General features: G+C 42.3%; 1 protein-coding gene across 1 annotated transcript; it reads right to left on the reverse strand.

Annotated features, from left to right (window-relative positions):
* Nucleotides 1–18,305: 18,305 nt before the first annotated feature.
* Nucleotides 18,306–20,156, reverse strand: SCG2 (secretogranin II; the record flags this gene model as incomplete). Its single annotated transcript, XM_084238646.1, has 1 exon — nt 18,306–20,156. The coding sequence occupies one exon, from the start codon at nt 20,154–20,156 to the stop codon at nt 18,306–18,308; it is 1,851 nt and encodes a 616-aa protein (XP_084094772.1).
* Nucleotides 20,157–21,355: the final 1,199 nt, after the last annotated feature.

Genomic DNA, 21,355 nt, shown 5'->3' on the forward strand with positions numbered 1-21,355 from the left:
TATGTCTGGGTGTGCTTTGTCTTATCAGCTGCATCCTCCACATTGTCCTTGAAAGGAAAGTGGTTGCTTTTTAGCATCTGGAAAGAGTTGTGAAAAGAGAAAAGAGTTACTGCTAATTGATTTTCCAAATTGACCATGTTCTCTGTGTAGAAAATTTTAATAGCTAGGTAATTATGGCAGAATTTAAAAGAACATGGTGGAGATCTATGACTCCCAACCCAACTTATTCAAATGTAATTTCTAGTTAAAATGCATTTAACAGGGCCTCCCTGGTGGTGCAAAGGGTTAAGCACAGCACTGTGAAGCTATCTGCAGCCTCTGCAGCATGAATTCGATCCCTGACCAGTCAGGGAGCTACCCACCTGACGCAGCAGACCTCTCCTGTCTCGCCCACTGCTCCCTGCAGCAGTGTATCTCAGTCAATCCACCTGTTCTGTTCCCCACTCTGTCTCTGGTGAATCCTCTCATCCCCTGCACCTCTGGCCTGTACCCCAGTTCTTCTTGTATGCATAAATAAATAAATCTTTAAAAAATAAAAATAAAATGCATTTAACAATGAAAAATGCAAGAAAATGTTAGACAGATGGGAAACCAGGACACTATGGTTAAATCTCTATTCTCTCGGGGAACATACAGAGTCTTCTAAAGTTGCACCTCCTCCACTCACCATGGTGCATTCTCAGCTTTTGACCCACTGGCATAGACCAAGGTCTCAAGTCCCAGGAGCAGGAAGCAGAAACAGGCAGAAAGTGCCTTGAAGACTATGAGAGAGAATCATTGTGGGATTCAGTCTTCAGTAATTATCTCTCCTGCCGTTGCAACTGCCTTCTCTTTAAGGATGAGAACTAGGGTTCTGTAAACTTGGAGCCTTCGACATCCAGTTACTTCATTACATATAAATTTTTTTTAGGACCTAATATGTTCAAAGACACATGTAAATAACAGATACTGCCCTGGTCCTGAAGCCATCTCTCAGCCTTGTGGAGGCAGTGTGTATGCAAGGTGGGGAGGAAATGGAAAATTCCTCCTCCATTGTTTTCCTTTTAAATGAATGTCCCTTCTGGTTGGATCACACCATGCTTTTTCCCCCTTTACATCTCTAAGAGAGTTATTTGTTCCCATTGATCCCAGGAAGTTGCTCATCAGAAGGAAGTATAAAATATTGGGGACAGAGGACATGTTTAATTTGCAGGTGGTGGTGATTAGATTTAATCAGCTCCATGAAATTTGCAGCAGGAGATGCTGTTTCCTGATGGCCAATGATCTATTGAAGATCAGATGAGTCACTATTTGTTCCTTTTGCAGTCAATAGATGATTCCACAGGCTCAGGATGCTGGTTCAGAAGCCTGAGTATGTGCCTGTGGTCTTCTTACTCTCATATCCTTGACCTCCCTATGACCCTCAAGAGAAAGAAGCCTCAGGTGCTACGCCCCATCAGCAGCAGAGCGCTTTTCTCTTCGCTTATTCTCATCCAAAACCAAAGGTTTCCCCTTGTGGAGGAAAAAGACAGCTTCTAGACTGAAAGTTCAGTGACATTAGGCAAGTCATCCATCCCACTCACCACATATTTGCTTGTAGGGATGTCCATTATCAGGGATTTAAATTTTTTATTCCACCATTAGAGGTAAGTGTAAACCCAATGTAACCGTTCTGCAGAGGAACTGACACCTCAGCGTAAAATGGCTGCCATTGAGGGGGGTGGGGTTACAGCTAAATGCAGGAAGGACAAGCCTTTCACAGACCCAGGTACTTGTGCACGAGTGTGTGAGCCTTAAATCATCTGGTCACTATGTATTCAGACGAGGAAACTGAGATGAAAGTGGTGTGTAACTGCCTATTATGCACAGTTATGGTAACCACGACATGGACTCTGGTCTTCTGATTCCTCACTCATTGTTCTTAGAGGGAGAAGAGAAAGGTGGGCATGGATGATCCTGGACACCAATGGAAACCAGAAAGGGGTTCCAGGAAAAAAAAAAGTAGAAAAGAGGAAATCTATAATGCCAAAGGAAATTCAACTCCCAGGCTAATGTAGGGTGAGGAGGAGAGGCTTGCAGGAGCACACCTCTGTGCTCTCCCACCTGACCAGAAACAAGTTCTAGGTCTTGCTACTCAAACTGTGACCTCAGACATACCACATCAGCCTCTCCCAGGAGCTTGTTAAAAGCACAATCTCAGTTCCCACCCCAGGCCTACCGAGACACAATCTTCATTTTTTAATTTTTTCACTTGTTTTTAAATCTCAAATTTGCCTCCTCCAACCCACCCATGCCCATAGCCCTTCTGTCTCCCTCCCCCTCCCCCTTCACCCTTTCTCCTGCTCTCTCTGGGAACCGTCATCTTTTGTTTTGCCAAGTTCAAATTTTATTTCTTCTGCTGTTTGTGTGTAATTTCTCTTGAGCATTTATATTCCACAGATGAATGAAAGCATCTGATATCTGTCTTTCACTTTTTAGTTAATTTCACTCAACATAATCATCTCGAGGTCCATCTATGTTGTGCCAAAAGCCACCACTTCATCTTTCTTCATAGCTGTGTAATATTCCATTGAATATACATACCACAGTTTCTCTATTTATCTGCTGAAGGGCACTTGGGCTGCATGTCTTGGCAATTGTAAACTGTGTTTCTATGTCCATAGGTGCAGATAGATCTTTTCATCTTAAATATTTCATGTTATTTGGATAGACCCATAATAGCAGTGTTGCTGGATCAACTGGGATTTCCATTTTTATTTTCTTGGGACATCTCCATACCATTTTTCACAGAGACTATACCAGCCTGCATTTCCACCAACAGCAGATGAGAGTTCCTTTTTCACCACAACCTTGCTTACATTTGTTAATTTCCTTCTTTTTTATATCAGCCATTCTCACAGGAATGTCTCAGTGTGGTTTTAATGTGCACTTCTCTTATAATGAGTAATGTTGAACATTATTTCAACACTTCACAAGTGTGCCTGTAACCACGATCTCCTTTGGACGCTTTTGATTGACTCTGTTTGATTCGATTTGCTATGTTTGCTTTGTTATTTTGTTTGTCCATATCAAGTTTCTGTATCTACTTCATCACAGAGTCCAACTGAAACTAGTCCACCTACTATCCCCAAATGGCTCATCCTGTATCTTCCATAGTAGTTTATTCATAGTTCTATTTTTGTTTCTTTTTCCCCAATAAGCACTTTGATAAGGCAGTCACCCTATTAGATTGTGAGCCCCTCAAAGACAAAATTGCATGTTTATTTGTCTTTGATATTCTAATAATTAGTACCATTAATAAGTTACAGTTAAGGGCCTCCCCTGGTGGTGAAGCGGTTGAGCACTGGGCTGTGGAGCTGCCCGCAGCCTCTGCAGCGCTGGTTTGAGGGTCCCACATGGCGTGCAGACCTCTCCTGCCTCTCCCGCTGCTCCCCTAAACAATGTATTTCGTCAGTCTGCCTGTTCTGTTCCCCGCTCTGGCTCTGGTGAATTCTCTCACCCTCCTGCGCTTCTGACTGTACCCAGTGCTTGTATGAATAAATAAATAATAAGAAGAAGAAGTTATAGTTAATAAGCGACCAATAAGGAATGGTTTAAAATACTATAATGAAAAGAAGAAAGTAGACTGAATGAGTGAATGAAATAGAAAGTGAAGTTTCATACTCCTGACTTTCGTTCCAATATCCTGCTGTTATTTCTCTTGTACTTTTTCCTAGCCATGTGATTGCTGAGCTTTGGCTGTTGCATCCTTTACAGTGAAGTCAGCCAGGTTGCCTGAGTGTCGCCTGGGAGACAGTGAGTACACAGGAGCTACAATCTGTAATATACAGTCAATAAATTGCATTACTTGGAAATCCTCAGGTGTCAGCCACCACCAACACACTCTCCCACCAAGGACCCAATTTTCCTTCTTATATTCTGTTCTTGATTTACAACATACATGCAAGAGAAACACATTATCAGAGGGAAGAAAAAAGAAGGAACAATTTTTTCTCTTTCCAGAAAAGCCCTCAACCACCAAAAAAGAATTGTCTTACTGTGTAAAATCATAAACATGACCCTCCCTTGGAAGTCATTTGCACAAACTCATAGCAAAGTTGTTCTCTGTGGTCACTTGCTGGCAACACATTATAAATCTAACAGTAATAATGAAGTTAATGACAGGGTCACAAACGTCAACTACTACTTACATAAGAAGTAGTTGACAAAATCATTATTTTGTCTGTAGTGAATCCAGTCATTCTCCTGAGTCTTCATTACTGAATTACCAGAAAAACAATTTAACCTAATGTTGAATACATTAACTGAAACAATCTCTCTAGGACGCAACTTTTTCTTTGTTAAAAATAGTAGGTCTTCAAATAATCTCCCATCTCCTCTGCTTTTCCCCTTAAACTTGTGTCTGGTTATCGGGTAAAGGCTTCTGTGTCCTAAGAGCCCCAGGAAAGTCCTGGAGTCTTCAGATGAGATTGTCATCTCCCTCTGGCCTTGAGGTGGCACAGACATGGAGGTGGGTCTCTCGAATCCCACTGCTCTGTTGCAAGGAATTAACTGGGAGCCTCCAGCTCTTAGTTCCTTCAGGATCTGTCTCTGCTTTCAAGCTAGGGTCATGCTTTCCTGCGGTTCCTTGACCAATGACTGAGCACGGGAACCATATGAAGACCTAGCAGTGCTCCTCTTATGGTGCCCTCCTGCCACTTCCCATGTGAGGTCCTCGGAGGTCTTGGTTATCTGTGGCCCATGCAGGGCCATTTGTAATGGCAAGGTTTTCCCTGGAGCATCTGATTGGACTTATCAGCACTTAGTTTTACAGTCTCCCCCTGCCCAATCCTGCCCCTTCCTTTTTTCTTTCAGGGGTGCTGTCACCCAATAAACACTCTGGACCCCTGCTTCCATCTCAGAGTCAGTTCCAGCATTTCACTGGCCCCACGAGACAGTGTCTCCTGCCCCACAGGAGGTTGGCTGCCTCACTGGCTGTCAGGCTGGAGTGTCTGAGTCCGTTTGCTCAATGGCTGACTCAGCCGCATCGTACTTTCCTCAGGACACATTCCTCTCTTTCCTATTTTTCATTTTACTAAGGACCAAGCATCCTTCGTCAGTCTTGGGCCTGGCAATAGACCTATACAAGCAAAAATATTTAAAATCCCAGGAAATGGTCTCTCATGGCATCCATACAGAAATGTCTAGGGAGGAACTCTGGCTAACCCAGCTGGGCTTACAAGCCCAAGGCACAGCCGTCCCTCGGGACAGGAGGGTGGGGTACCAGTGTGATCAGCTTCTGGACTCAGCCTGGCTCTGTGGCTGTGGGTGGGGAGCGGCTGCAGTCACCAGGCCAAACACAAATACGTGGAATGGGGAGCCGCAGTCCCCAAAGGAAGCTTGGTGGTGTGACCTGAAGAAAGTAGTGGGATGTTGAACATATGAACAACAACACACACTTTTCACTCTGTTTCCTTGTCTTAAGAAGCTCAGTGTTCTGTCATAGTGTTACCTATAAACAGGTAATGACAATTACAATAGAATATGTTGAAGAAGTGGTTACTGTAAACAAGGAAAAGACTAAATCTGGAAGGATTGTGGAGACAGGGCAGGAAGTAAAAGAAAACAATGTGTGAAAATGGTACACAAAGTTGCATCTCAAAGAATCAACAAAAGCTTGGTAGGAAGGTAAGATGGAGGACCATCCAGGACCATCCAAGATGGAGGACCAGCAGACTGGAATATGCCAAGCCACAGAAGTGTAAGCTTCACAGTGGACACCCTTCCTCACTGAAGCCCCCAGGGGGCTGTCTCCATGGAGGTATGCAAGTTTCAGAACGGACTAAACCTGCTTGTAGCTCTAGACCTAGTGTCCCTTTAGTGTACCCCTAGGCCTAAGATGCTTCTCCATCATAACAAAGGAGAATAAACAGTGTATTTAATTAATCAGGCTGATCTGTTGATTTTTAAAATCTTTTTTATAGCTATTTTCCTTAATTTTGTAGTCACAGTTGCATCCACAGAAAAGGTTAGGATGTGTCAGCTGGGTAAAGAGGATAATAATTGTACATGAAGCGAGAATGGGGAAGACATATTAGGTGACACTGGTGCTTAGTAAATTAAGACTTTATGAAATAAGCCAGAGAGAGAAAGATGAAAACAGAGACATTTTGTAGAAAAGGTAGTTATGTGTATTTATGTATACTCATATGTGTGTTTATTAAAAATTAACATATGTGGAATCCATCACATGAATCTGTTTGTTACATGAAAAATGACTTTTAATGCACATATAATGTATATGTACATAATACAGCTTCACTTATATTATCACATATATGTCATATTTCACATATTTATATATATTACATTTGAAAGGCATTTTTCACATCATGGACAGACTCAAAGTGAACATTTTATATTGAATTCTGGGCTGTTTTAGGATTCTGATTATGCTACAGTCCCAGGGTACTGAACATACATTTTAAAAACCAAACCTCTAGTTTAGCTCTGATTGGAAATGAATAGAAACATAGATCATAAAATTATAAATGCTTATCCTTTACTCTTTGTTGCATGTAACCTCCCTTTAATAATAGGAGTCTGAGCAGAATGAAATCTTAATTGTTAAGTAAATAAAATGCTTATTCCATCGAGCAGTCTGCAAAGACTGCTAACACTCCAAAGAGGCTTAGGTTGGCACTGTTGCCTTCCAATCTTTATTTTGTTAAAGATGCAGGGAGCCCGGAGGTGAAAGCACAAAATTGCTTCTGTTGGTCTCATGAATTTTGAGGCACCCCCTGCACTGCACTGATTTCACATTGCAGAATGGTTTAGTGCCTTAACCCTGACTCTCCTGCTACCATAGCAACCTGTTGGTTGAAGATGAATTGAATTGTGGGATTATCACTAAGTGGGAGGGAGGGGGTCTTCTGCTTTATTATATTTTAGTCAGTTCACTGTGTAATGCCTTTGAATGGGAAGATCAAGAAGGAATGACTGTTGTTTTAAAGTTGCATTTTAAAAACAGCAATGGGTATTAAATATTTTCATTCTGTAAGGGTTAATTTATCATCATTGCATCATCACTGGCATGTAGAGAACAAATAAAATCAAAATAAAAGTCTTATTATCTGGTTGAAAATTGATTTTAAAAAATATATGGGATTTGGGGGCCTCCCTAGTGGGGAGGCTCAGCACTATCACCATGGTGTCCTGGGTTCAATCCCCAGCAAGGGAGCTACACACATGGCACAGCAGACCCCTTCTGTCTCCCCACTGCTCCCCTCAGCAGTGAATTTCAGTCAATCCACTTGTTCTTCTTCCCACTCTGTCTCTGGTGAATCCTCTCACCCCCACACCTCTGGCCTGTCCCCCAGTTCTTCTAGAAAAAAAACCAAAATCTTTAAAAATATATATGGGACTTGGGCAATGGGTAGAAAAGACAATAATATGAACTGGAACTTGATCTCATCAGTTTCCCTGCCAATTTTGAGTAACTTTAGCATGAATTGGAGTTTTAAGCCTAAAATAAATTGAAACGTTGGTTTATACCACCCACAGACTTCTGAACATTCCAGTTCTCATGAAATGGCCACAGTAAAATTGGAATCCATGACAGATGGAATGAGAACTTGTTGCTTCACCACAAATCACTTTCTCAAAATAACTGTATATGAGAAATCATCCTGTTTGTAAATGGAGCAGAAGTGATTTCATAATGTCGTCTATTTTTGTGGAAACGTGAATCCCCTATAGACTTTTCTTCACATAATTTATAATTTCTCCATACTCTAAATAGTTAATAGTCATTGTTGATCAACTGATTGGGCAACTAAACCTTATATTTAATAACTACTTTGTTCTGAGCGTTACAAAGTCACCTCGTACTTGTAACCAATAAATCCTTCCAACAGCCTTACAGGAGAAGTGAACTACTTTCAGAACCAGCTCTATTAAATGTCTGATCAAATAAGTAACAAAACCAGGGTTTGACTCATGGTTGGGTCTTTTGTTTGTTTTAATTTTTTGGTCTTCTTAGCTCTGAAACTTCTTTTCCAAGTAAATGTCCCAATACATCAGATCAGAGGACTTCCTGAAATTGAAACCTGAATGTTCTTTGAGCTGTGATACATGAACTGATATGTGCCAACCTTGGAAAGTTGAAAGGGTTATGTGGTGGTCCAATAAGACACATGTGAAAACTAAACTGTCCAAAACAGCAAACTCTTGAATGTTTCTAGATCTCAGGATTAGAAAATTGCCAGTTTAAGGGGATGGCAGTGTGGGAAATTAGGGTGGGAAATTAAGGCAACTATTAAATTAAATATGCTTTATAGCACAAACCATGGCACTGTTCTGAGATTTCACATGTTCTGAAATACCAAGGTCAAAGAGTCCTGCAGACAACCTTGTGGGAGGCACAGTAAGCCCATCACTTGATTCTTTTCTGTTAAAGGGAACCAAGGTTACAGAAGGGACATGCTCAGACACCAAACAGCACAAACAGCAAAGAAGAAGGTGTGCTTGATGGTGTCTGCGCATGTGAACACTTGTGTATTGAGCAGTTCACATGAAAGAGGCAGAAGGAGGGAATTGTGGAAGGTGTTAGAGGACATTAGAGCACATTCCTGGCTTCAAAGAGCTAATAACTTAAAAGATGGCACACACAAGTCATCATGGCCACCCATAGCTCAGTAGAGGGAGTGAGAGAAATAAATATTGCAATGAAGGTAAAAGCAAATCACCGTGACAGCCAAGGGGAAGCAGCAATCAGTGCACCCTTTGTGGATGTAGCATGTGCATAAGCCTTGAAGGGTGAGTGAAATCTTGCAAGAGTTCATCAGACATCAAGATACAAGTTTGTGCTGCAGCACCAGCAAGCACCAATGTGGCCACTACATCAGTGTGTCTTAGTCTAGATTTTATAGCCCTTTCTCCACGCAGTCCTTCTACCTCACTAGCCCCTGCTCCTGCTCGATGTCTGAAAGTCATGACGATGGAGGATAATGCTTTAATGATAGGACATTCGGGGAGGGAGGAGAGAATCTGATAAAATAACAACCCTCAAGGTATCAACAATGCACTTGTACTTGAAAATGTCCTGAGAATAGAAAGCAGAGTGGATGTAGGCATATGTAAATGACATGGAAATTCACTACAAATACACATGTGGCTTTGGCCCTCCAGAAAAAAACTTGCGGATGATGCTGTAATAAACCCTCTAAAAGGTAGATACTGTCTGAATGCTTAGAGACGATTGTCATCTTTTTTCCAAATCAAAAGACTTAAACCCACTAGGAAATCTCCACTGACTTTGCAACCCCTGGTTATTTTCACCCTTCAGAGGCTCCCTGATCAAAGTCCCTGGGGCTTCCTAGCCTTCCCGCTGTCAGGAATAATAGTTATAGCATAAATGGCATAAACCATACTAACTATGCATTTGGGCTGCATATCTTATACCAGCATGTGACCAATCTCCAGAGCATTTATAATAACAATAATCTTTTTTCTTCTTTGGGGTAAAATTACTGTCATTCTCACCTATATTGATAAAAATACAAAAATAACTATAATTCTGTAATGCTAGGAAACTGTGGAATCTTAGAGGATTGCCTAATCATGGCAAAGACCCTCCTGATAACACATAAGTGAAAATGAAAAAATGCCTGGCCCAATTGTCACATGCTAACAGCTCCTGCTTATCCCCTTTTTGCTACGTTACAGAGGTAATTGAGTTTCAGTGCAGCTACTACATTTCCTTGAGACAAAGATGAAAGATTGGTAAAGAAGAATATTAAAATCTGGAATAAGAATTTTATTTCATTAATTTCTTTCTCTAATTTAATTATTTTGTTACTGTCATAAATTTCCATTAATTCTATTCTGTGAAAAAAGTTAAAGCGAATCTTATCAAATCTGTGTTGATATAATAATATTGATGTTTATTCTCTCAAAAAAGATTTACTTTGTTTTGCTGTTTTAGATGTAAAGACCATTTCCATTCTTACTATTTTTCTTTCCATTTTTCATCCCTCATTCATCATTTACACATTTTGTCAATAACTGTTTTCTACCCATTTTCTACATTCCAGTGACTGATCAAGGGGCTAGAGGTACAATAGTGAAGAAGTACACAGCAAAAGAGACAATAACAAAAACAAAGAGAAACCCCACTTACTGGGAGAACATTTTTGCACACAACACTAATGATAAAGGACTGATCACAAAAATCTGCAAAGAGCTGATGAGACTCAACAACAACAAAGAAAATAACCCAGTCAAAAAATGGGCAGAAGAGCTAAAAAGAAACTTCTCCGAAGAGGAAATGCAAATGGCCAACAGGCATATGAAAAAATGTTCAACATCACTTGTAATCAGGGAAATGCAAATCAAAACTACCATGAGATACCATCTCACACCAGTGAGAATGGCACATATTAAAAAAACTAGCAACAACAAATGTTGGCGAGGGTGTGGAGAAAAAGGAACTCTTCTGCACTGTTGGTGGGAGTGCAAACTGGTCCAACCACTGTGGAGAGCTGTGTGGAGATTTCTGGACCTACTAAACATAGAGCTTCCATATGATCCAGCAATTCCACTCCTAGGGATTTACCCAAAGGACACAGAAACATCAACTCCAAAGAGCACCTGCACCCCTATGTTTATAGCAGCACTGTTTACAATAGCTAAGCTTTGGAAACAACCCAAATGCCCAAAAATAGATGACTGGAGCAAGAAGATGTGGTACATATACACCATGGAATATTACTCAGCATTCAAAAAAGATAAACACATGCCATTTGCAGCAACATGGATGGCGCTGGAAGGGATCATGCTCAGCGAAATAAGCCAGAAAGAAAAAGAAAAATACCGGATGGTCTCACTCATAGCAGGAATCTAGAAAACCTAAATGAGGGACCAGGAAAATGAATAACTATAAGAAAGTGAAAAAATCAAAATCAACAAAAAACTATGAACCAAAGACACTCTATGGGGGTTGGGGGACGGGGAGGGGAGGGATTGGGATCAAAATAAGGGGGTTGCAATTGTATGGGGAATATAAAAATAAAATTTATTAAAAAAAAATAGTGAAGAAGCAAACTACCAGCAGGGGGATTCTATTCTATCAGTAGAGGAGCAGACAATAAATAAAATAATATTCTAAACTAATAGTGTTAGATGGGATGAAGCTAAGGAGGAAGTATCAGGCAAGGAATGGAGAGAGAAGTGTGTGGGAGTTGAAGTTTTATGGAGAGTGGCATGGAGCAGTCAGTATTTGTACAAAGAGAGAAAACCTTGCAGATATTTTGGGAAATAGCACTTCTGAAAGAGGAAATGGCAGATACTAAAGTCTCGATTGGGAGGGTACATGATACACTCAAGGAACCATGAGGAGGCCAGAGCAGATACAAAGGCAGAGGGATAGAGTCAGTGCCAAGAAATTAGTTCAGATCTAAATCATGTGTGTCATGGTAGGTCACAGCAATAACTTTAGCGCTCACTCTTTGGTATCATTTGATCTAGATTTAAGTGGATTACATTGGCTGCTGTGTTTAGAATACAGTCAAAGAATAGTGGGAGCAGGGAAAACAAAAGGGTATTCCAATAAACCAGGTGAGGGATGACTATAGTTTGTAATGTTTTAGTAATGATGGGGATGGTAAGAAGGTGGAATGTGGATATATTTTTAAGTGGGGAGAACAGGATTGGATGCCAGTTCATGCATGGATTACAAGATTTATAAGACTTAGGGATAAAGCCATGGGGTTTGGTCTTAAGAATTGAGAGGAGGGCCTCCCTGGTGACACAAGGGGTTAAGCACCTCACTATGAAGCAATCTGCAGCCTCTGCAGCATGAGTTCTATCCCCGGCCGGCCAGTGAGAAAACCACATGGCGCAGCAGACCTCTCCTGTCTCACCCGCTGCTCCCCTCAGCAGTGTATTTCAGTCAGTCTGCCTGTTCTGCTCCCCACTCTGTCTCTGGTGAATCCTCTCACCCCCCACATCTCTGGCCTGTACCCCAGCTCCAGTATGCATAAATAAATAAATCTTTAAAAAAAGAATTAAGAGGAAAAGTCTATGAATGGAGCTGGGATTTTTTTCAAAGGGGTGGAAATGAAGATTCTCCTCTTGCTGTGTTACCTTTGACATAACCATCTGGCATCCAAGTAGGGAACTAACTCATCTAGTTGAATTAATATGTGTGGAGTTTGGGGGACATACAGATTTGGAAGTTGGTGGTAAAACCTATGAGTTGATGGTAAAACCACAAGGCTTGGATGAAATCACCTAAGAAGTAGGTTTAGACAGAAAAGAGAAAGGAAAACGGTTTCAAGGTCTGGGCTCTGGTCTATATTCTGAGGTCAAGGAGATTGAAAGGGATGTCAAAGGAGACTGAAAAAGAGAGGCAGTGCAGGGAAGGGGGAGCAGTTCACATGCAGTGCATTGGCTGTCAAAGAAAGTATTTTAAGGTTAAAAAGATGACTACATTGTCACATGCTGCTGAGATAAAGACTTGGAATTGTTCATTAGATTTGGCAATATGGAGGTCACTGTTGAACTCTTGAGAGCTAATTCCATGGGGAAGTGGGGCTGAAGCCTGATAAAAGGGTTTGAGAATGGGAGGAGAGAAATTGCAAAAGTGATCACAACTCTTCAAAGAGATTTTTTTCTGTCAAGGGAAGATACACTAGGCCATAGGTGGTATTAGGAAACCTGGGGAAGGGAGAGGCTTTTGTTTATGTCTTGAGTTTGGGAAATGAAGGACACAGCCATTGATTTGTATGTTGGTAGAGAAGAACCAGTAGAGAAGGAAAAGCTGATGCACAAAAGGGGAAAAATTCTGCACCAATTTTCTCCTGCCAGCAAGATTGCAGAATTGTGTACACAAATGGAGGGGTTAATAAAATGGGACCAGGGGGCCTCCCTACTGGCACAGGGGTTAAGTCTTAGCACTATGAAGTTATCACCAGCCACTGCAGCACAAGTTTGAACCCCAGCCAGGGAACTGACCCACATGGCGCAGCAAGACCTCTCCTGACTCACCCGCTGCTCCCCTCAGCAGTGTATTTCAGTAGATCCACCTGTTTTGCTCCCCACTCTATCTCTGCTGACTCCTCTTACCCCTGCACCTCTGGCCTACATCACAGTTCTTGTATGCATAAATTTTAAAAATTAAATAAATCTATTAAAAAAATAAGATGGGACCAGTAACCCCCAGAAACAGGAAGGCAGAGACGGTATCACTACAGATGCAAGTACGTAGGTAGGGATGGGAGTCTTTAGACCTTCTCCTTAGGTTGCTCCATTTTTCTCGCTAAGACAGGAAACAAGATAATCATCTGAAAGGGTGGATTGTGGAGGTGGGATTGATTATTTGCAGAGGGGAGTGTATAACATTATTGTGCTGGCAGAGAGACACTTACTGGATTTGGGGCATTGTAGGATTCCAGGACAGCGTTATGGGCCTCTGGAGTCAGAGAATATGAATTTAAAGTGAGATCAATCAGAATGGTTACATGTCTTGCTCCTACTCTGTCCAGGTACTGGAGAGATGGTAAGAGTGGATGAAGAATTGGACATAACTAATATTCTAATTTAGCTAAGAAATTGCAATGAAACAAGAGAATCAGAAGGAAGTTAAGAATGTTTACAAGGAAGTGGTTATGATGACGAATTATGAAACTTAATTTGGACAAGGTGGGTGGTGAAGAACAAAGAGATGAGAAAGTGGAAAGATGGTAGAATCCAGGGTTGCGTTTGGTTTAGTGGGTGTGGGATTATTGCAATTTCGGTACTAGGGGAAGTAGAAATAGAGAAGGTGGTTGTGAAAGTGGAATGTTTGAAACTTAGATTTAGGATTATGTTTAGTTACTTGTAAGGAAAAGATCAAGGGCATGACTATGCAAGTGAGCAGTTGGTGGAGGGTGGATTCTGGTATGATCATCTTCATGAATATTAAAATCAATGAGCACCAAGCCAGGAAGAGTGCTCAAGAGTGACAGTGAGAGAAAGTATGTGGGGGAGCAGTTATGACCGGGGTGCATGATGGTGCTAGTAGGTGTTGGCATGAGATTCAAAGTTGGGTGGTTTTATGGAGGAAAGAAAAAAAAAAAAACCGTACTGCAAGCAACAAAAAGGAGCAAAGAAGAATTTCTTTATATATATATATATATAGACGCATGTTTTTACTTATTTATTTATTTGTTTGTTTGTTTGTTTTGTTTATACGAGCACTGGGTACAGTCAGAAGCGCGGGAGGGTGAGAGAATTCACCAGAGCCAGAGCGGGGAGCAGAGCAGGCAGAAGGACCGAAGGACACTGCTGAGGGGAGCAGCGGGCGGCAGGAGAGGTCTGCGCACCATGTGGGACCCTCCTCCAGTGGCCGGGGAGCAGCCGGGGATTGAACCGGCGCCACAGAGGCTGCGGGCAGCTTCGCAACCCAGCGCTCAACCACTGCGCCACCGGGGAGGCCTGCAAAGAAGAATTTCAAGGCACAGGGCAGCCTCAGAAAAAAGGTAGGCTTACCTTAAGCAAGAAGGTAAAGAAAATATTCACAGGAGAGGCTGAGGATGCAGAGGATTTTGCAAATGATAGACCTGGAACGAACAGACACAGGAAAAACACCATAGAATATGGGGAGGAATAGGAACTGGGGATCAGAAAGGTGAGGCACCAAGTTTAAGCACATGAGCATGGGAAATGAAAGACGACTAGGAAGTCTTGTGATAAGGGCACAGTCAGCTGGTCCGAATGCCCGAAGGCAGGTAGGGCAGAGAAGCAGTGAGTGCTGAGGGCAGGGAAGGGTTGGTAGGTGGTGGTCTTGCCAGGGGCGGGCAGAGTACTAGGACCCTGGGACTCCTTGTGATGGCTGCACAGACCCTCCCAAGGGCCAAGTCTTAGGTGCACGCTGTGTCTTTCTCCTTCCCCGGGTGGTCTGGAGAGGCGCCTCCACAGCTCAAGCAACCCCCTGATTTCTGCTGTAGGAAGCTTCAGGGAGGGGGAAGGGAAATGCCCTCCCCCTCATGAATTCATCATCCACATTCTTGAATGATACTTTGAGCCTTGTTTCTTATTCAAGTGAGCAAATTACTAAAGCACCAATGGGAAAAAAAAATCTTTGGATCAGAAATAAATAAGTCTGATGACTCAATAGCAGGAGGTACTGCAAAAAGGCTCCGCTGACTGCTGTCTGAGAGAAGTCAGGCCCAGAATATATATCCCAAATTAAAATATCTCCCCAACTGCCAATCTCCACATCTGAAATGTCATCGTTAGAGAACCATAGAATTTCAAGTCTGAGAATTTAAGCGAAAGGCATCACGCTGGAGCAGAGTGAGTGCAGAGCGCAGCTGCCCCTGGCCTTGCCAGTCATGTCAGTAGCCTTGCACTTAGCCCCTGACCCCACCCTAGAACATTCAAATACCGCAGTGAGGACCTGTTTCTGTTGGGTGGAGATCCTTGTGTCAGGTTCTCCTTTCTGCTTAGGGCTGGTGTGGAAAGAGACACACTGTTGGCTTTGGATTCTGGGAGTCACTTAACAGCATGAAACATAAAATTGGGGCCTCCCTGGTGGCTCAGGAGATATGAAGCAATCCGCAGGCACTGCAGCAAGAGTTTGATTCCCGGCCGGCCAGAGAGAAACCCACATGGTGGGACAGACCTCTCCTGTCTCGCCCACTGCTCCCCTCAGCAGTGTACCTCAGTCCATCTGTCTGTTCTGCTCCCCACTCTGTCTCTGGTGAATCCTCTCACCCCCGCATCTCTAGCCTGTACCCCAATTCCTGTATAAAAATAAATAAATCTTAAAAAAAAAAAACATAAAATTGAAGTGACTATACATTGGAGGGAAGGTATATGTAGACTTCTGTGAAGCTTGATCCCAGGCCAGGGAGCTGACCCACATGGCACAACAGACCTCGCCTGTCTTGCCCACTGCTCCCCTCAGCAGTGTATTTGAGGGTCACCTGTTCTGCTCCTTACTCTGTCTCTAGTGAATCCTCTCACCCCCGCACCTCTGGCCAGTACCCCAGTTCTTGTATGCATAAATAATATATATATGTATGTGTGTGTATGTATGTATGTAAATCATACATAATACATGTATATGTATGTATGTATGTATGTATGTATGTCTCATATATATGTATGCGTATATGTCCCTAGAGGCTCAGCCACACAAATACCCTGGATCCCCCCATAGTCTTAACACATAGTACTGCCCTATAAGGTAAAAAGTCTCTGTCTTGAAAGTATTTGAGTAAAGACCATGGATTAGAAACACTATAAAGATCACTCCTGGGGCCTCCCTGGTGGCACAAGGGGTTAAGCACCACACTATGGAGCAATCCGCAGACTCTGCAGCATGAGTTCTATGCCCGGCCAGGGAGCAACCCACATGGTGCAGGAGACCTCTCCTGTCTCGCCCGCTGCTCCCCTCAGCAGTGTATTTCAGTCAGTCTGCCTGTTCTGTTCCCCACTCTGTCTCCGGTGAATCCTCTCACCCCCCCACCCCACTTCTCTGGCCTGTACCCCAGCTCTTGTATGCATAAATAAATATTTTTTTAAAAAATCACTCCTGAGTTCTCCTCTAAGTACAGATTCTAAAATTCCATGAAATTATAGCATAATTGGACAAAAAGTCTGGATCAAGTTATAAAGTAGGAAGAATTTCAGTGTTTTCCCCAAGGTAGGCAGAACTTCTCATTGCCTTTGGACTATTTGAGGATCGCGCCCCCCCTCACCTGCACTCCCCCCACCCCCACACACACACATGTCCTCCCTTGGAAGCGCCCATCCTGAGAACTCATGAGCCTCTTGCCTCCCCACCACTTCCAGTCCCCACGCCTCGGCTGACAGATTGTGCCCCCAGACGCAGTGTGGTTGGCTGGTTAAGAACACAGATGTTGGCAACGCATAATGCTGAGGGACATTGGGGAAATTACTTAACCTTTCTGATTTTTGCTTTTTCTGTTGTAAAAGAGCAATAACAAGAGGTCCTTGGCAATGGTATAGGGCAGATGAAATGAGGTGTGGTATTTAGCACAAAGCTTGTGCACAGTAAGTGTTCAGTAAATAATACCCATTGCTGTTTCTTGTGTTGTGTGACCTTGTCACTTTATTGCTGTCTCTATTTTCTTGCCGCTATTGTTTTTGCTGTTGTTGCTCCCCTGTTAATTTCTTAGGAGGCTGATATCAGCCCCCTCCTGATGTGAGGCACGTGGACGGTGCCGCACCCACCGGGTGTTCTCACTCACACAAGGACCAAAGACCGGGCAGCTGGTCTCTTCCCACTGCACCTGTGCCCATTTGCTTACCTGACAGTCAGTTTGGGGGCCCTTTGACCACTCCCAAATAATGCAAATGAGGCAGCAGCCATCTTCTGGGGACCAGGTGACCTAGAAATGAGTGGGTAGCTTCAGAGTCTGTAGTCATTTCTGACTGCCCTGAACACTGCATTTTTTTTTTTTTTACTTCTCCATGCTGATTGTGGGTATGGAAGACTTAAATGTTTTTATTTGCACAAATCAAAAGTAAAGGAAAAATGTGACCTCAAAATACTCCTCCCATAAAACATGGATGAGTGTAGGGTAAGGAAAAATGTCAGGCTTTTCTGCCCTCCCGCCATCATGGTAGATGATGGATCCTTGCGGTCCTGCACTGTGGTCCATTCCTGACCTCACAATGAGAAACACCATAGTCAAATGTTACATGGTGGACTGTTAGAGGATAGTGCATTCAAATATTTAAAGCCCATTCCTTACCTGGATTAGTGAGGAAAGTCGTCATTTTCTCTTTTCGCTCCATGTTGCTTGCTCCATTGCCTTTGTTTCTGGTTTTCCAGAATGAAGAGTCCACAGTTGTCCAGAAATAACATTTATTCATCAACAATAAAACACACAATGGAAAAGACCTTATAAAGAAAACTATATATTTATAATGCTTTATTATGTTTTGTTCCAGTACTCCACAAAACACTACAGACAGTAACAAAATAATTCAATAAATATTAAAAACTTTCAAGAGAATTTTAAGACACTCTTTATCATATGTGAGCATCAACAATGCCACAACCATTGATACACTATTAAACACTATCATAGATATCTTTCTTGAATAAGGGATATGATTAATTTGTTTATCCACAAGTCATAACATTTACACATACCCATACACAAGAGAATAGCTCAGAGTAAGTGAAGCAGCCACCCCAGTGAAATGGAATCATCTGCCTGTACATCGTTTAAAGATATTATGGTGTTAACAGGATAGAGGTCAACACACTAAAGAGAAACACTGGGGTTTTGCTTGGGGTGGGAGAAAGTAGGGCAATCAATGAAAGCTGCTTACATATTTTCCATTGCTCGCTTAGCAATATGCTCCCTTCCCTTTTCTGCCTTTTCTTGGTTGAGGTATTCCAGCACTTTTAGTAACAGGTCTTCATCCAGGTAACGTCTGTTTGGAGAATCGTCATTCTTTGGGGTCCCCACAGGGAACCTTTTGCTCACCGAGGCTAGCTGGTCAGTCTCGTGAGAGATGCCTTGATTCACATGCTCTTTAACAGCCTGCTCGAGCTGGTCCTCTTCCTGCAGGTCATCTTCAGACGAGCCTTGACTAGGAACTCGCTTCACCTGGTTTGAAGCCATGATCTCAGGGTATTTAACTAGCATCCTGGCCAGGTACTCGCCTAAATCTTGATCTTTATCATTCAGGTTTTCATACGCCAGTTGTCTGTTGTCCACATCTGGCATCCAGGCAGTTTTGGGAAGCTGGTTTGCTCTAGATCTTCCGAGACCATAAGGGAGTCTTGGCAGAACCTTCTCCCGATTATACTGATTGGGGAAATATGAAGGCTTTTGATTCGCTGTGCCCTCCATCCCTAAAAGACTTAAAATGTCCTCGACACTGAGTCCATCTGGTAGGGCATCTGTCGTAGCAAGGCCAGGGGCTTTGGGGTAGCCACTCTTGGAGACCATCTTGTTCTGGAACAGGTCAGCGCGGTCTAAGTCAATCTCTGGGATGTCATCTAGGTCAACAGGAAGTTCAAGCTCCTGCTCTGGTTCCACTGACCCATTTGGCTTCTCTCCATTTTTGAGCATGTCAATTAAGTCTTCAGGGGGTATCTGTAAATTCCTTGAGATTTCAATCAGCTGATAAATAGACTGAGAATCAAGTGGCTTCTCAAAAAGCCGGGCTGCTCTGTCCCCGTTTTGTGACCTCCCATTCCCTGCGACGTTCACTAACCTTTTCAGATAGGCCATCACTTTGGAGATGTCATCCGAGAGCTGGTCTTTACTCTCCCTGGGGAGATCTTCATCCTGGAGGCCCAGGGGCCCAGAGCGCTTCATCTCATCATTGATTTGCTCAGTCTTTTCCGTATTCTCCTTACTGTCTCTCACCTCTTCCTGAGTTTGGCTCTCTATTTTCTCCTCCACTGGGTTCCAATCTTCTCCCCCAACCACATCTTCATAGGCAATGTTATTGGCCTTGTAGATGTCATCTTCATCATCTGCATAAAGTTTTTGCTCCTCATCAATCCTTTCACGCTTCTGGGTGTTTGGTCCGGTCAGTTTTCCGAGCTCTTGGAAGACGGATTCCAGGGTAGCAAGACTTTGAGGAGTGTATTGTTCCTCCACTATTTCATTCGTGCGCTTGAAGGGGCTGTCCCTGGAAGTCTCCTCATACATAGGAGGGAATCGCATGTGCTTGAGCTTCCTCTCGGGCCACTGTGGGGTCTCATAATCATCAGTCACGTCCACTGGAAAGTTCTTTTCTGAATTCAAGGCATAGGGCTTGTTGTCTTTGGATGTAGACTGAGGCTCATTTTCAGCCTGTCTCAGAGCTTCAAGGATTATCCTCATCCACTCATCTTCACTCAGGGGATCCCTTGAAATTTCTGGCAAGTGACTTTCATCACCACTTTCTTTCTGTTGAAGGGGAACAGAAACACCTTGGTAGGGATTATAGTCTGGGCTGCTTTCTTCTTTGTGAGCTTGCTGTCGGAGCTTTTCTATGTACTCCAAAGCCCTGATCATTTCCGGACTGGGAAACCTTTGGACATTTTCCAGTCTGAGGTCTGGCTCCTTCTGAAGCAGCTGGTTTCGCTGAAATGAAGCTGTTTCAGCCCCAGAGATGAGGAAAATTAAAGGGATGAGAGACAGGGCTGCTCCAAGCCGGTGAGTCTTAGCTTCTGCCATGTTGAAAGATTTCCTTAAAGCATAGAAAACATGGGTCAACACAACTGAAACAGACTAGCAGATGCTGCAGCACCATCATTGAGGGAAATATAAAATATGGTAGGGATTATTTCACATTAAAGTTAGGATAACTTTTTAAAAACTCTATAAATATTTTCTATAGGATCCTCACAAGCTCACAGGAATCCTTATCAAAATTGTTACCCTTCTTTATTAAATCTGTATAGCATTAACAATAACTGAAGCAATGATAGGACGTTTGTCAAATTTTATTTTTTAGATTCGCATGTGTTCTTCTAAGACTTTCCAAGCTAAGTCTTAGTTCTCTTTTGTAGCATTCCCATTGAAATCACTGGCCAAAAAAAGAATAATTAGCTTAATTTTAAAACATACATGTACATTCACACATGCTATATTATTTCCTTAAGGTTATCAAACAACGTGAGAATTATTTCCTGGAGAGTCCATCTAATGCTTTTTTTTTTTTTTTTTTTGCAGAAACACAGCAGCAGGACATTATTACATACAATGTAGTGCCACAGCACTCCATTTGTCTAAATCTCATTCACAGACAGTTTTTGGAAATAACTTGTTCTCACTGTCACACAAGTCCATCGATTTGGGAAGGCTTAGATCTTAATAGCCTCCCATTACCTGGGTCTTCTCTGGGCATAGTTAGTAGACTAAAACAATGAGGTTTCTTTCTGTGTAAACAAACAATACCAATAAACTCTTTTAAAATCCCTGTGCTTTATAGTTCTCTTAATAATTTTATTGTGGCTGTCTTGCAAAAGGCAATTGTGGTTATATTTTTCATCAGCTCTCAAAGCTGTATAGTAAATAATAACAGATGCTACAGAGAGAACATAAGTTTTCTTAACTAGTCTATTTCTGAACTTGTGAGTGTTCAGATTCAGCTTAACTTATGTCTGTGTCTATTTTGGTATGGACCTGTGAAATCTTAAATGACTCATACTGTTAGAAAAATCTTAAAATAACCACTATGTAACTCCTGATTTGGATAAACACAGATGATGTGTTGAATTCTTCCTACTTAAAAATATTCATTCATTTTTTTCTCTAATGCTTTATAATCTCATATATGAATTAGCAAGGGTATTCATATCTACATCTAATACAGTTTTGTTGCAAATAAAAGATTTTTATATATTAGTTCATGATTATTATATGAATCATGG

Source organism: Talpa europaea (assembly GCF_964194135.1).
Source record: "Talpa europaea genome assembly, chromosome: 1".
In the NCBI taxonomy this organism is placed as follows: domain Eukaryota; kingdom Metazoa; phylum Chordata; class Mammalia; order Eulipotyphla; family Talpidae; genus Talpa; species Talpa europaea.